Here is a 14,884-nt window from a genome sequence, read left to right on the forward strand (position 1 = left end):
AGGAAAGTAACCGTTACAGAGTTATTGGAAACTGCATGCTCAAAATACAGAAGAGCTTGTTGCCTTTTTTGTGGGGGTTGGGGGTATGAAAAGTAAGCCTTCCTTCCTTCCCCCAGTAAAGTGCAGGATGAACAATGAGGAGAATGTCATGGACTGGGAAGGGAATGGTGGGAGGAAATGGGAGTACAGAGGAAATAACTAATTGATATCCCACAGTCTCACTTTTAAAGTAGTATTATATTTATCTCTCTGTCCATAGATAAGGAAATCCTCTTTCATTTGAAGTAGTAGGTAGAATGCTGTTGAAGTTGAGTCTTAATATTTCAGTGAACAGTCAGAAGTGCTATTTTCTGTCTTTTATGTGGTGAAGCAAAGGTGATGTTGTATTAATAAGTTCCTATGACTCCTCATCAGCTCAGTTGTATTGCAGTTTGTAAGATCACAAGCCAATTTGTCATTCATTTAAAACGTAGAACAGCTTCTCTTCACCTGGTGTAGACAATAACTACATTTTTTTTCTTGCATTCACAGGTTTTAATGCAGCCTGAGTCCAAGAAGCATGAAGAAGAGATACCTTCCCTGCTCTGGGGGTTAGATCCTGTATTTTCTGCTTTTGCAAGACTCTATATTAAAGATATAAAAGAAATGAGAGAATCCAAGCAAGTTCCAGGTACGTACTTATTTGTGCAGATTATGAGACACAAAGAATTGTATTTGATTTATGTTTTGCTTTTCATCGAGGGATTTCAGAATGCTTCATGGACATCAGTACAGTTATTTTTCAGTACTCTAAAACTACATGACAGTTGTACCTTTAGTAGTTCTAAGAATAGATTGTTTACCTTGAAGAAATACAAGTGGGGAAAAAAAAAGTTCTGTAAGCTTTTCTTCTTGTGTGTGTGTGTATATATATACATGCATTTATGTGTGTGTGTATACACACATAAGCTGGCTTACATTAAGGTAGTGTACTTCCACTGTGGTAGTGCTTGTTATGTTCTGATAGTTCTAAAAATGCTGGTCCTTTCTGGCCATACATGTTTTACCTTGCCACTCTGTCCACAATACTTGAGGAGGATTTTAAGCCTCTTTATTATGACATAATATCAATTAGTTGATGGCATATTAACATACTGTAAAAAATAAATATAGGTTTTGTTTGCTTAATTTCTAGTTATGAAAGCTACAACATCCTTCAGGTATTTGAAAGACTTGCTTGGAAGTTCTGGCACCTGGGTTGAGTCTTGTACCATGCCTTTTGTTTTCTAACCATTACTGGCAGGTGTGTGCTTTACAGTCTGGTTCTGCTGATCTTCAGCCAGTATCACCTGTGTGTGTACATTTTGTGGAGCACTGTGGGTCCGATCTTCAGTTTCTCTTTTCACTATAAAGAATCTAAACAGACTGCAATGTGATCTCTTTTGTGAAAGTGTTTGTTACTTCAGACTGGAATGTGTCGAGGTGCAGAAAAAGCTGGGGAGGAATCCCGAGAAACTTAGAATTGATGATGAAAAGCAGGAAACCCTAGGCAGTGTGTGTTTTCCATTTGGTTTGCTGGGGCTGTTTTTTTTTGTATTTTTTCTCCACAGGGGAAAAAGTACATTTGTATGGTTCTTTGAATAAGTTCCATCCTGTAGGTTTTGTGATTCTCTTTTATTTTTCTTTACCAGCAAGAATAACAACAGTACTACTCATGTAGAAATGAAGGACAGGTGGTTTTCTTCTTCTTTTTACAACCACTCTTATGTTCACTGGGACTTCACGAACTTTTTTTTCTTAAAGCCTTTTCAGGATTGGGTCTTCAGTCTAGTGTTGGTATTCGTACTCAAGCAAGCAGTACCTCAAGGCTTCCTAAAACTCTGCGGTCTCATTGTAGTACCAGTATAGCAGGTGCATCTGATAAAGGCTGTTCCTTTAATCAGAGACATTTTAATTGTTATTGAACAAAATACAAAACAGTTCATGCATGCACACATGCAAACATACTCAGAAGAATTAAATCTGTGCACATCAATAAACATGCTTCAAAGGAACGTGACTGGCCTTTGAAGGCACTATTCTGTGTGCTCTTTTGTTCACCTCTACATAGTTCAGGCTTTTTCCTTCTCACTTCCCTTCCCTTCCTTTTAGTTGAGTGAGTTGTCTTCTGCCTCATAACTATTTGTGTTTTTGTTTTTTTTTTTTTAAGATTGCCCTAAGGAAGTGGTATCTCTCATATCAAGATATCAGTCTTTAAAATTGGTGCATGTGAGCTTTCTTCACTTCCTGTGCATCTGGCATTCTGCACAACTAAGCTTGTTTGCAATCCTGTGTCATTTTCTAACCAAGCCTTAAAGTATAAAATGAAATCTCATAGAAAAACAGTTTTAATCTTGTTCAGTGTCCTGTTGCTGTGTATGTACCACAAAAGACATCTTGTAGCATATCTCACCCATTGGCTCAATGGAAACTTTTAAATTTAAAAAAAAAAAAAAAAGTATTTTTTGAGGAAGGAGGAAGGTAGGTGTTTGCTGCCAATGTTCCCTGAATGGGTTTGAAGACCAGCTGGAGCTGATTAGCAATGAATCAGTCATTAAGTAAGGATAATTAAGAATGGATGAGTGCAAAACAGTTGTACCTAGGAAGAATAGAAAGGCAGGCAGGCTAAATGTTAGCATTTATTCCAAGAGTGCTTTTCCTAAATTATGGAGCAGCCTCCCAGGAAAAAGGTGGGATCCCATTCACTGGGATTGTTTATATCCTGACTGTACAAATTGCCAGGAATTTACTGTATGGAACAATTTTGCAGTTGCTCTGAGGAAATGAACTGAATGACCTAATAAGTTTTTTCTTTCCATTTTTAAGCATTAGGATTTGATGCAACAATGACTAATCCCTTAAAAGAACACAGAGGAAAGCAGTAAACCTGTCCAATTACTCTTTGCTAGAAATGGTGACAAGAGGCTGGAAAACCACCCAGAAAAACACAGCAGTTGTGTTGACTTAGAGGCCATGAAAGGAGAGTGGGTGTCAAACTCAGTTGTAACACATAATCACACCACGGAAATGTGTGCAGAGCTATCATGCAGTACAGCATTGTGACAGCTTATCAACAAGCAAGGGAAGCTGCAAATAACACAAAAGGAGGTAATAAAAATTAAAGCAATGGCAAACACCTCATTCCTTGGTGATGGTAACAACAGGATCAGAACTTGCCTTCTCCATAGTCCCCCTAAAGTGCAGCTGTGGTTTCCTGTTGTGATAACAGCATGTTAATGTGCATGTTATTTACTGGGTTACTTGATTGAATGCACCTACACAGGGCTTCAGATGTGTAGTGTGTTTTTATTGTTACTGATGTGAACATAATTTAAACAGATAATCTGGGGCAAGAAAAGTGCCCTCTTTACACCTTCAAGTCATCAACTTCAGCAGCTTCTGATTGATAATGTAATTATAATGTCATCTTATGTATGAATTCAGGTAGTTTCTCAGAGAGTAAGGGTGGAGTTCTGTGTAAGCTTATGGGGATATAGAGAACCAGTTCTATCTGGTCACTGTCATTTGCCAAAACTCAGCTTACTAACTGTGAAATGAATATAATAACATGTTGCTTGTTTGCACATGAAGAGATTGGTGTCTCTGCCTCATAGATTTGCCCTGAAAGTGACCCAGACCTTCTCACATGCATGTTTTGTAAGATTTAATGAATGTTTATGTACACTGGGTGCACCTTCATTGAGAGTTTGTCTAACAGTGTTTATTTGTGTCCTGATAAATGGAATGAGAAAACTGGACAAACCTGCTAAACATTCTTTATACCGCATCTGACCGGTGACTGCGTGGTTTTAAGATGACTGCAGTGGATGCATCCCTGAAATATTGCAGTGGACTTGTGTCAGCAAAACTCCTGTTTGTGACCTGCTTGGCTGATCACCTTTGGCTTTTTCTGAAACTGCTGTTTCTGTTTTGTATGTGAGGAAAAACTAATTCCAGGCCCACTTAGGGCTTCTGCCTATGTAGGACAAGTTGTTTTGGGATTTCACGTTTGATATTTTATTTTTTTTAATACAGAATGTTTTTGTGACTCCCTTGTTGCAATGTTTCTCTTTCCCTTTATAAGATTTGCCACAGCGCTTTGAGACAAGTGTTCCTTTTTGAGACCCTTGAGTTACGTAGTTTTTAGAAGGCAGTTATTGCATGTCCCAGATAGCCTCATACTTCAGTAAAACAACAGTATTCCAAAACTGAAGAAAACACGTGGACTGAAAATTAGACCAGGATTTAACCAGAGCTTATTGCCCAGTTATTCTCCTGCTAGTGGACCGTGAAGCTTCAGTGTATGTTCACATCAAGGTTTGTTAAAAAGGTTGGTCATGCTCTTGAAAGAAATTAAACCACGTGGCAACCTCAGCGCTGTGGAAGTCCCCTGGGCTCTGATTCCTCGCCATTTCCTGAACTTCATTTTGTGTTATTCCTATCCAAGTCACCTTTATAGATGTGCAAAAATAGCTCTGAAGGGATGTTTTTAGAACATGTTATTTCAGAAACTGAAACTCAGGATACCATCCATGATGACTGCCCAGTGTGTGCTCTGCAATGTGAGAGGGTTGTTAACCACCCACCCACCTCCATGCCCTACCCTACGCCATGGCTCCTGTTCTTCTGGAAATAAAAGACAGAATTGTGTTAGTTTTCCTTTTGGAGGCAATGCCTTAATCAGGAACAGCTGTGCTGTGAGAAGCTCAAAGTGCTTCCATTGTATTCACTTATTTATCCTTAAGACTTGAAGTTGTAAAAACAAACAAACAAAAAAACACAACAAAAACAAACAAAGAACCTTAAGCGCACAGTAAGCAGTTCTGCAGATCCAAATGTAGAAGAAAGCAAAAGGCTGATAGAGTTCTGAGATTACAATAACGCAGTTTTTGTATCCTATATAGAGCTGATGCTTCCTCCTTGTGTTCCAGTGCTTGCTAATCGAGGGGGTTTTTCACATAAGCAGGCATTAATTAACTTTAAGGCACATTAAGTGTGCAAGGAAGTCACATTTGTCAGTCAAACCTACATAGGGCAGGATGTTGAAGAAAAAGTAGTTATACTTACCGGGGGTGTTCTTTGTCTAGGTATATTCTTCTATAATGGACATCCAGTGAGACAGGTGGATGTTGTTGGGATGGTGGTTCAGACTAAAGAGCGAGAAGCCTTTCACAGTTATGGAGGTAAGAAGAATTTCCATCTTTGTTTTTGCATTTATCAGCCCTCTAGTCTTAGTTACTGTTACTGAAATTAAAAGTTGCCTTATTTGATTGTTCTTGAAACAAATCTACTTTATTACATGAAGTATATGCCCAGCTCAGAATACTTTAGCAAGCTACTGTTTCTCTTAAAATAGAGAAAATAAATGGCTGAAGCCGAGTAACTGATTTGGGGTCATCTGGAACAATTTAATTTTTGTTATTACCTTGCCACTGTTCCCCACTGTTCTTCTTTTGCATATATGCTCTTTCTTTAGTCACATGTAAATGGTTTTAATGATTTCTCTAAGGAGTTACTTCTTCCTTTTTTGAGCTTCAGAAACCCCTTCTTGACTTTATATGTTTTATTGTGTGTTGGAGCCAGGTTTTAGTGTCTGTTGAGCTTGATTATAATTAGCTGCCAAAGTGTCTTAGCAAATCCAACCCAACCATCGTAGTACCCACCAGACCTTGCTACCACCAGCACAGTCGACTCCTGCCTCTTGCTTTTCCCTGTTGCATTCAGCCTATTTCATTAACTTGGAGCCATCTGGTTGTGTGCTGAAAAAGCAAACTGAAGTACTGGGGGTGGGGAAAGGGTCATCTCACAGTAGGAAGGGGAGCCAAAGGCATAGATCATTACTCTGCAGGCATTTGAAGAACCTGTGTCCGGTGTCTGCCGCCACGAATTTCCAACTGATGGAGCTAAGTTATGGAGTGACACTTTGTACTCAGTTCTTCCATTTTTAAGATGGAGGCAGCAGTAATTCCCCCTCTGACAGCGGTGTTGAGAAGATAGAATTGACAGCTTAGAGTCAGGTCCCAGCTTCCATAACACCTGCAGTTGCACCACAGCACAGCAGAGGAGCACTGGTTGCCAGTGCATGAAGCATACCCCAAACAGTGTAGCTGCTTAGAGTTGAGTCTGCTCTACATAAATATCCCTGCAAGTTTATTAAATAGGGTATCTCCTGTCTTCCCATCTATTTTGTGTTACTACCCTGCCATTACACCGAATAACAAGTTTATGTATTTTAAAGCACGAGTTGCTCAGTCACTTGAAGTAGAACAGACTAAACAAGCACCTAAGTTAAGAAATGATGAGACTGATGATGTAATGAAGTGTTGAAACTAGTTGAACGTCAGCAGTTATTCTGTTATTGCACTAGAATACAAATGGAGATAGCATTTCATAAGAACAGAGGAAAATAGAATCACAATGACCTAGGTAAAAGCAATTTAATGGACAATTCTTTCCCATGCTAGCCTCACTGTTACGTAACGCTTGTTGGAAATGTTTGATTGGAACAGAAAATGGAGGAGTAGAAATAAAAAGAAACCAGAAACAAAAAGAACTTAAAGGTTGGCTGATCTAACACTAAGTATACAGCTCTCAGCCTGCCTTCCTGCTGTTCTTTCACATCTAACTCTGCTCTTTGTTCCAGCAGTTCCTGGTTTGAATTCTCAGGCTACCTGCCAGGGTGCCTCTACCCAGCCAGCCCTCTCTTTCAGGCAGGCTGGTTCCAGCAGCATAGAATTGTAACTTCTTAGACAGTTTCCTACTTGTAACTTCTTGCATCTCTCAGTTCAACAGACTCTGGTTAGTGAGTCACAGAGCAGGTGTTGCATCAATTGGAGCACTGTTCAGCATTTGCTCACTTTCCATCTGCTTAAGAGTGACTTACAAAGCAATTGCCCCTTTGTAGTTTTTCTGTGATAGAACTGAAATGTCTTTGTGTCACTGCCACCATCTCTCCCACTCATTTCCTATCTGTCTACTTCAGAATACATACCTTTTATTTTAAGAGTCTTAGGTTCTCTCTGTGCTGCAAATCCATACAGCCCAAATCCATACTGATAGCAAAGTAATTATTAGAAGAGAGTGAATTAACTCTTTCCTGGCTAATAATAATTCTAAATGCCATGTAAAACAGCACATACATTTTGACATTTATTTGTTTAATTGCTCTTATTATGATTAGGAAAAGGATATCTAATTAAAGCCTAGCTTTCAGCAAGCTCATGTTTTTAGCCAATGCACTTTTTTGATCTTTTCTTTCCTTTTTAAGAGAACCAAACAACATCAGATGTGGCTTTTCTTATTCTCCAGGACCATACTGAAAGGCTGAACACTTGCCTTACAAACAGACATCTCACTGGAGCCTCAGTGGACTCACATAGGCCCTACATAAAACAAACTCTTCTTACAAAGAAACCAACACAGTTACTAATTTACTAGGTGACTTTGAGTAGACTGCTTCTCAAAGAGTTAACATAAGAGTCAAGATGGTGAGACAGTCAATGCTAGAGTTAATAAGTAAATAAAATTAAATGCAAGGAGATGAGAAAGGATGGCAGGGGAGCCCAGGAAGTTTTCACAAGCCTGTAGACGCCCTGCGTGCATTTAAAATAGATTAACGTTCTCCTGTCTGATTAGAATACAATTGCAATAGTTTTCACTCATCTGTGGTTCAGGAGTTGTTTTTGCTCAAAGGTTTATTTGGGAGCTTTATTTCAGGGCCTGGCTCTGCAACCCAAGTTCAGCTTTGTGATCAGCTATAGGTTGGTCTCTCTACGATTTCTAACAGTCACATTGATGAGGAATCATCTGGCTTCCTAATCCTTCAGCCTTGTTTGTTTGGCTTCCAAGCTCTTCTTAGGAAGCATGTATTTTGGTCTGTAAGGAAACATCTACATTGTATAGCAAAATAATTGTGAAATGTTGTCTTCCCTGTTTCTTATTGTCAGTGTTGGCTTGCATCAGTAGCTTTATATGGTGCATGATGGCTCTTCCTCCAACTAAAATAGTTGCATTTCATCTGTACCAAAGAGAGGAAACTCTGTTAATTAGATCATTGTCTACACTAGTGCTGAACTAAATCTATTGAAATAGTTGCAGACATGGGAGCTCAGGAGGGGGATAGCAATGAAACAACCATACATCTAGTGATAGAATTTGGGATTGCCTGCGTCTTATAAATGCTGTTTGCTATTAAGAATATGTCTGTGCCAGAGTAGTTCAGCATACCTACTGGGAAACAGGAAGACAAGGCAATGACTTGAGATCAGACCCTCAAATAGGGAGATTGTTTCAAAACATATGAGACAATGCAAAGGCATTTTGCTTTGATGCTACGATTCCCAGAGGAAGCGACTGCAAGTACCAATCAGTACCTTCCTGGTAAACACCACTGATGCTTTTGTAGTAACTGGTTAGAGGGGGTTTCTTTGTTGTTGTTTTTTATCTATATATAGTGTCTGGTTTTGTAGAGCTGGTTTGAGGAGCAGCAGAAAATTGTGGATTCTTATTTATGAAGAGGTCATATTTATGAAGGTCAGTGTTGGAGGCAGTTATGCTCAGGGTGCAATGTGCTTGGAATTTTAGCTGGACTGGAAATGTGATCCTTGCCATGGTTTGACAGACACCTGGTACCTTCTTACTTAGAGGATGTTTGCTGGGCAAGCTGCCCATATGAAGTCTCTTGATCTATAGAACAATTGATTCTTCTGATAGCTTTATAGTTTATTTTGTTTTTTTGTTTGTTTGTTTCCTTTTTTGGTGTCTTGAACAATACAGTGCCTAGGGCAGGAATCACAGGACTTATTTTGCCTAGGTACTAGTAAGACAGGAAAAGCCAGATAGCTGACATGCTCAGGAGAGGGTAGGTGTTAAGCTTTTTAATACGGAAGTGGCTTGCATGCCACTAAGTGGTACCTTAAATTAGGAATCCTTGGCCTAGGGCAGAACCATAGGCAAGTCCTCTGTCCTGTCTGGATGTGGTGGCCGCCGTTCTAATCTCTTAAATGGGGAAGGCCAGCAGACTTTGTTTGCAATATTAGCGTAAAAAACAGTGTAGCTGGAGATAGGACTCTCTTTATCTATTTTGTTATTCTACCTCCCTCCTCACTCCCCACCAGCCCTGACATGCTGTTCTCTCATTTCGGTATTAATGTTTCTGTGCATTGTGTTTCATTTCTAATTGTAATTTGTTTAGCTTCAACTTTCAGCACTGATTTACTTTCTGACTTTATCAATTAAATTAGAAACCTCTAGTACCCAATATATGTAGTGAATCATCACCATTTGTCAGTATTTGATATTTTTTTTTAGTTTTATTTCTTGAGGAGCTAGCTGTTTTGCTTGCTGTGCATGTAGGCATGTTGTCTAGCACCGAACTATTCTGCAAGTAAGTTTGGAGACTATTTCAAAGCCAAAAGCAGGAGATGAGCCCCCACTTTCCTTTACAGCCTGATTAGAATGAGATATGCAGGGAGATGACTGCTGAGAATATCTACATATTTTCATTTCTTGGAACATCACTACCTACTTTCATATTCCCTGTAATTCTTGCAATTTTTTTTTTTACAGTGGATGATAGTACTGGGGTTATAAATTGTATCTGCTGGAAAAATCCCATGGTAGCAGAAAGATCTTTATCAGGTAACTTATTAAGTAATTCCTCTTTGTGAGTGTACTTTTTGTTTGCAACTTAAATAATTTAGTAAATGATCTCACTTGCAGAACAACCATATCCCACAGCCTGGGCCATCTTGGGAGCTTCGTATTACTTTTTGTGTTGTTGCCAGTCATGGTGCCAATAAAAACACTGCATTATGACTTATCAAGCCTTTTCCTTATTAGCATAATGTATTTCAATTCCATGCTGTGAAATTTTTCAGAGAATCCTCTTCTTATACTTTATAAAACCAGTCAATTGACCACCAACTTGATCTTCATTTCTCACCCTTGTGGCACAATAGTTTCAGAATTCCTCTTTTTTTTTTTTTTTGTTTGCATTCATATTTTCCTTCTGTTTATGTGTATGCTAGCTTGATGAACTCAAAAGTAGATTTCAATGCAGGGGGAGCACACATTTTGTGATTTCAACAGTTCTAAACGAGCAAAAATAGTGCATTTTAAGTGAATCTGTTTTTGTATTCAGTGACAGAAGAACTCAGTAATGTCTGACTTTACCTTCTTGTATATCAAAATATGGGATAACTTCTACATTGGACATTCCTGAAAGCCCCAGTAATAGATTGAAGCTAGTGAAACTGAAATAAATGCCATTAGTGTAATCTTCCAGTACTACACGTGCGTAGAAAAGGCAGGGAAAGCTTGATGTAGGAGTTAAGAAGTGTTGATATCAGTGGAACAAGCACTTTTATACACACAGGTAATTCATACTAACTTACACTTGATGTTTTCCAAAAAAAGAAATGGGGACTCACAAATTAGTTTTTTTTGTGAGGAACATGAATTCCTCAATTTCTTCCTAAATAAGGAAGAAATTGCATGAAGTAGTGGTTGACACACAGTGAGGACTCCGAATTCTTGTTTCAGCCTTGTATGCTATTATTTTACATGTACAATAGCACTGACTGACTATTATTTTATTAATGAAAATTAATTTGTGTTAGGTAAAGAAAATAGCTCCCAAGAGGCAGAGGAAGTTTTCTTCAAAGTCGGTAACGATGATCAGAGGTTGTTAGGTCATTATTCAGGCTTTAAATAATGAAGAAATTGCTGTCCTGCAAAGGTGTGTTACATAAAAAAGTTCTGTCAAGTTGCATTCATCTCACTGTATTGCATCACATCACATGAATGGTTTGGCCTCACCTCAGATGATTCATGCTTCTTTTATATAAACGTTCAGCTGACCTTTTTCTTTCCTTTATTTATCCTCTCCTCCTTAGTATGACAAAATCAATTTTGGCAATTTCCAATTCATATTTCAGTTTTTCAACCTGTGACATCTCTTCCCTTTTATACCTTCCCCAGGTGAACTGCTAAAATAAATGTAATATTATAAGCTAACTTTATCATCCTTAAGTTTTGCTACCCAGCACAAATGAAGCCTGGGACCTTTCCCTTTTCTAGCAATATGACTACAGTAATGTTACATTTGGCCTCCATGCCTGATTTGCTTTTCCATCACTCCTTACAGAGTGCCCAAGCACCCCTAGCAGTCTTAAAGTGCTTGAACAGATGAAGAAATTCCAGGAAATGGTGAGCCAGAAAACCAAGCTGGAGATTGGGGATGTCATCAGGGTCAGAGGCTACGTCCGGACCTTCAGGCAGCAAAGAGAAATTCAGTCTTCGTGTTTTTGTAAGTGCCAGGGATCTGTGCCCAAGCTCTGTGTAGTTTATTGAATGATTTCCACTTTGTTTTCTGGCATCTCTTTAGAAAAATGACTTTTGCATTTGTGTGCCTTTTTTCTAACCTTACATTGCTAAAACTAAAGTACACACTGCTTAATGTGTGGGACTAGAAGACTACCTATACAAGAGGGAGTCCTGAAAGGTTTATGAAAGATGAATAGAATGTATACAAGAATATACAAGATACTCTAACTGGATATCTGTGAGTGCTCTTCAGTTTTCTTTATATTGAAATAGAACCGCCAGAACTCATTGGAAAGTATGAACTTCAGTGTCACACTTAACCAAGAATGTTAACTGCTTTGAAGAAAGAGTTGTTGTTTACAGCCCACATCATCCATTCCAAGGACAGACAACTGTTTATTGTCACATTTTTATATTAAAGCCCATTTTCCTAAACTTTCTGACTCCACAAAATGCCTGAAAATTACTCCCCCTTTTGAGTCACTCAGTCAGAGATCTGTGGGTGCTGACCTGTATCTCAAAGCTCTTTGGGCAACAATCGATTATTTATATCCTAGGATCTTCCAGTTGCATAACACCTTTTCTCCTTAGTGTCTGTGCTATTGTGTAACTGAGGAAGCCTGTCTTTCAAAGAGCTTGTGTAGTTCAGATTAAAAAGGAAGAAAAAAAAAAATCAGTTTTTTCAGCTCTTGCAAAAATCTGAAAGCCCTCCTTTCCAAACAGAAGTCTTATGAATATATAAACTATTGAAGGGCTGGTGATAAAACCATTGTTTTGTTGAAGGAGGTCCACAAAATTCACGTAGCCTTTAAATTGCTTTAGCATCAGCAGCACAAGTAAAGTTCCTTACTATGTGCTTACTTCATGTATTTCAGGTAAGATACCCAATTCTCAGTTATCAGGCAAAAGAACAGTTTGCATTGCACCACGACAGATCATTTACCTCCTTTTAGGCTATAAAAGTGGGAGTAACCTTTGTGGTTTGGTTTTGTTTTTATAACAACAGCAACAAACAAAATCTGTCAATTTAATACTAATGTGTGAAACCTTGTTGTGCCGCCTGAGGTATGCTTGTTTAAAGCCCATACAGCTGTTCTTTTTCCTGCTTCAGATAAGGTGGATGATCCTGTGTGTGATGTTCAGATTTCAAGAATGTTGGAGCTCCCCTGCCTGTATAGAGAAGTTTATGATAAACCTTTCCAAAGCCCAGGGGCAGGACAGAGGTAAATGTGGTAACCAGACTGGTTTAAAGGCAAAGTGTGAGATTCCATTGTTGCTTATTTGTTAATGTGATAACTGCAGGAAAATAGAACAGGGTCCCACTGTGATTTGTACTCTGCACAAGCATACAGTGGCAGCCTTCTTTTCTCCTGAACAGTTAACAATCCTTACAGATAAGATACTTGTCCATGAGCTGAGAAAAGAATTAAAAAGCACCCAACTGATTATTAGTGAGATGTTAAAATACTGTGCATAGACAGACCTTTTGCATCTCTGGCAGAAAGGGGATCTGGAGCAAGGGAATCTGAACCGAGGTGTTCAGTGCATTTTAAAATGGTCTGCCTTAGGAGTTTAGATTCAAACTCTCTTACTGTCTAAGGACACTAAAATACCTTCTGATCTTTTAAAACCAGTCTATCTGGCTACACTTACACAATTGTTGTTAAAAACTGTAATGTATTTCTTGATTTTTGTTTATTTATTTATTTAAATCTGTTCTCTGTATTTTTGTAGTGGACCAGAAGGTTTGGATTTCTTAATCCAAACGCTGCATGAGAAAGTAAGAGATTTCCTACTGGAAAACAAAATTCAGACCTTTTACCAGCAGGAGTTGGAAACAATTCATTCTCTGGTATCCCTAGCTGATGGGCCTAAATCTAGTCCCAGCTGTCAGGTGAGTGAAAGTAATTGTTTTTAGTTCTTTGTTGGGGAAAACAGTTTCATTTTTGAAAGTCTAAGCAACCAGCTAAGAAACTAATGCCTTCAATGGATTTGAAAATTACAAATGCCTTCCTGATTTAGCTTTCTGGGGTTATTTCTGGGGTTTGAGAAGCCTTGTCACTTGGGATGTTTAAAACTGGAGTGAAGAAAGCTACAGTTCTATTGTTAAGGGTGGTCTGGTACGTGAGCTGAGTAACCTTACAGTCTAACTTACCTCAATCGGTGAATAATGCCACTATTGGAAAAGGCACTTGGGCTCTTTGGAGCAGATGTCCCCACCAGGAAAAGGGAGGACAAATTCTTTGTTTTATTTCTCATTGGAAGTGCAATGTATTAATATAGATGTTGCTTTCAAAAGTGGATTGTAATGAGTGAATGAAAAATGCTCCCTGTTAAATGTGTATGGCCTTGTGGAATGCCTTGACTGAAAGGATCAGAAGGTGGGATTTGAATGAAATCTGTTTACATGCAATTGCAAGTAACCAAATTGTTAAGAAGCTTTCCAGTGAGATAATATGGCCGTGATGAACTATAAAATGATAGGAAAAGAAAACATTTTGTAAAATGGCTTACTATTATTTTTGCTATTTGGATAAATTGCAAGCCAGGCTCTCTACTGGAGTGACAAACTTCTGCAAAAGTAACAGTCATGAATTTAACCTTGTTACCAATGGCAACTTCTACATTTAAACCAGAGTACTGTGACTCACTTGTTTACTTTCTGGTTTTCTGTAGAGAAATGGATCCACGGCAGTCATTTTCAGAGCCTGATTTTGACATACATGTTAAAGATAAAAGTGCTATGTTATGTTAATAGATAATGTTTGTTTAATTCTTAAAAATAAACAACGAAGGCCAGTCCATTGCAGATGAGGCTAAACAGTAATGAAAACAATCTCTGTTCTTGTTTGCCTCAATGAACTGTTTCTGATAACTGCTTCTTGATAACTGCTTCTTTAATTTTTGTTAAGGGCATTTTTTGTTGTTTGCTTTAAAGCAGTTACGAATATATAAACAAGGACAGGAATTTGTATGATTTGTGACAGGAAAAATTTGTTACTAAAATATCCAGAATGAGACAGGGTATTTTTCTAAACCAGCTGGAACAATATTAAAGAGTTCCCAAACCCTTTGCATAAAAGGAAGTAGTGCTCATTGTAACTGATGCTGAAAATGTCCATCTCTGAAGTTCTAGAATTTATAGAAAGATTAGGATGAATGACTTGCAGAGCCATTGTAAGTAGGAACTGGTGCAGAGCAAACATAAAGGCACAACCCTCCTCCTCCAGCATCAGCACTGCTAATAGTCATGAGGAACTGTCATAATAATTAATAGCTGTTGCTCCTGACCCTGATGCAAAAGTGTGAGTGTATGTCCCAGGAATTTGGGCACACAGATGCTTATTTAGAAATTGCAGTTCTCTCCATTGCCCTTTGGTATTAATTCCTTGCAAAGAGGCTTATATCTCTTTGCATAAGAAACAACATTCAGTTGTCAAGTGACCTGAATGCCTTAAGGGTGCTCCTAGTAATGCTCTTGAAATGTATTTTGTTGTTCCTCTGCTCAGTCTCTTGAAAGTGTTACTTCCCTCAATTGGTA

General features: G+C 38.4%; 1 protein-coding gene across 7 annotated transcripts in view; it reads left to right on the forward strand.

Moving 5' to 3' along the window:
* Positions 1-14,884, forward strand: part of STN1 (STN1 subunit of CST complex) — a 45,216-nt gene that overhangs the window by 13,624 nt on the left and 16,708 nt on the right. For 5 of the 7 annotated variants that reach the window (XM_042818776.1, XM_042818777.1, XM_042818780.1 and 2 more), the window contains exons 2-7: positions 532-670; positions 5,106-5,201; positions 9,586-9,657; positions 11,165-11,326; positions 12,455-12,566; positions 13,078-13,237. In XM_042818776.1, coding sequence (XP_042674710.1) covers positions 538-670; positions 5,106-5,201; positions 9,586-9,657; positions 11,165-11,326; positions 12,455-12,566; positions 13,078-13,237 — 735 coding nt within the window. In that variant the 5' untranslated portion in view covers positions 532-537. Of the gene's footprint in view, positions 1-416; positions 434-531; positions 671-5,105; positions 5,202-9,585; positions 9,658-11,164; positions 11,327-12,454; positions 12,567-13,077; positions 13,238-14,884 lie in introns of those variants that run through there. The other 2 variants (XM_042818782.1, XM_042818783.1) reach the window with 2 other exon arrangements.

Source organism: Centrocercus urophasianus, unplaced genomic scaffold, assembly GCF_019232065.1.
Source record: "Centrocercus urophasianus isolate 14NV4802_14NV808 unplaced genomic scaffold, USGS_Curo_1.0 seq_17, whole genome shotgun sequence".
Taxonomy (NCBI): domain Eukaryota; kingdom Metazoa; phylum Chordata; class Aves; order Galliformes; family Phasianidae; genus Centrocercus; species Centrocercus urophasianus.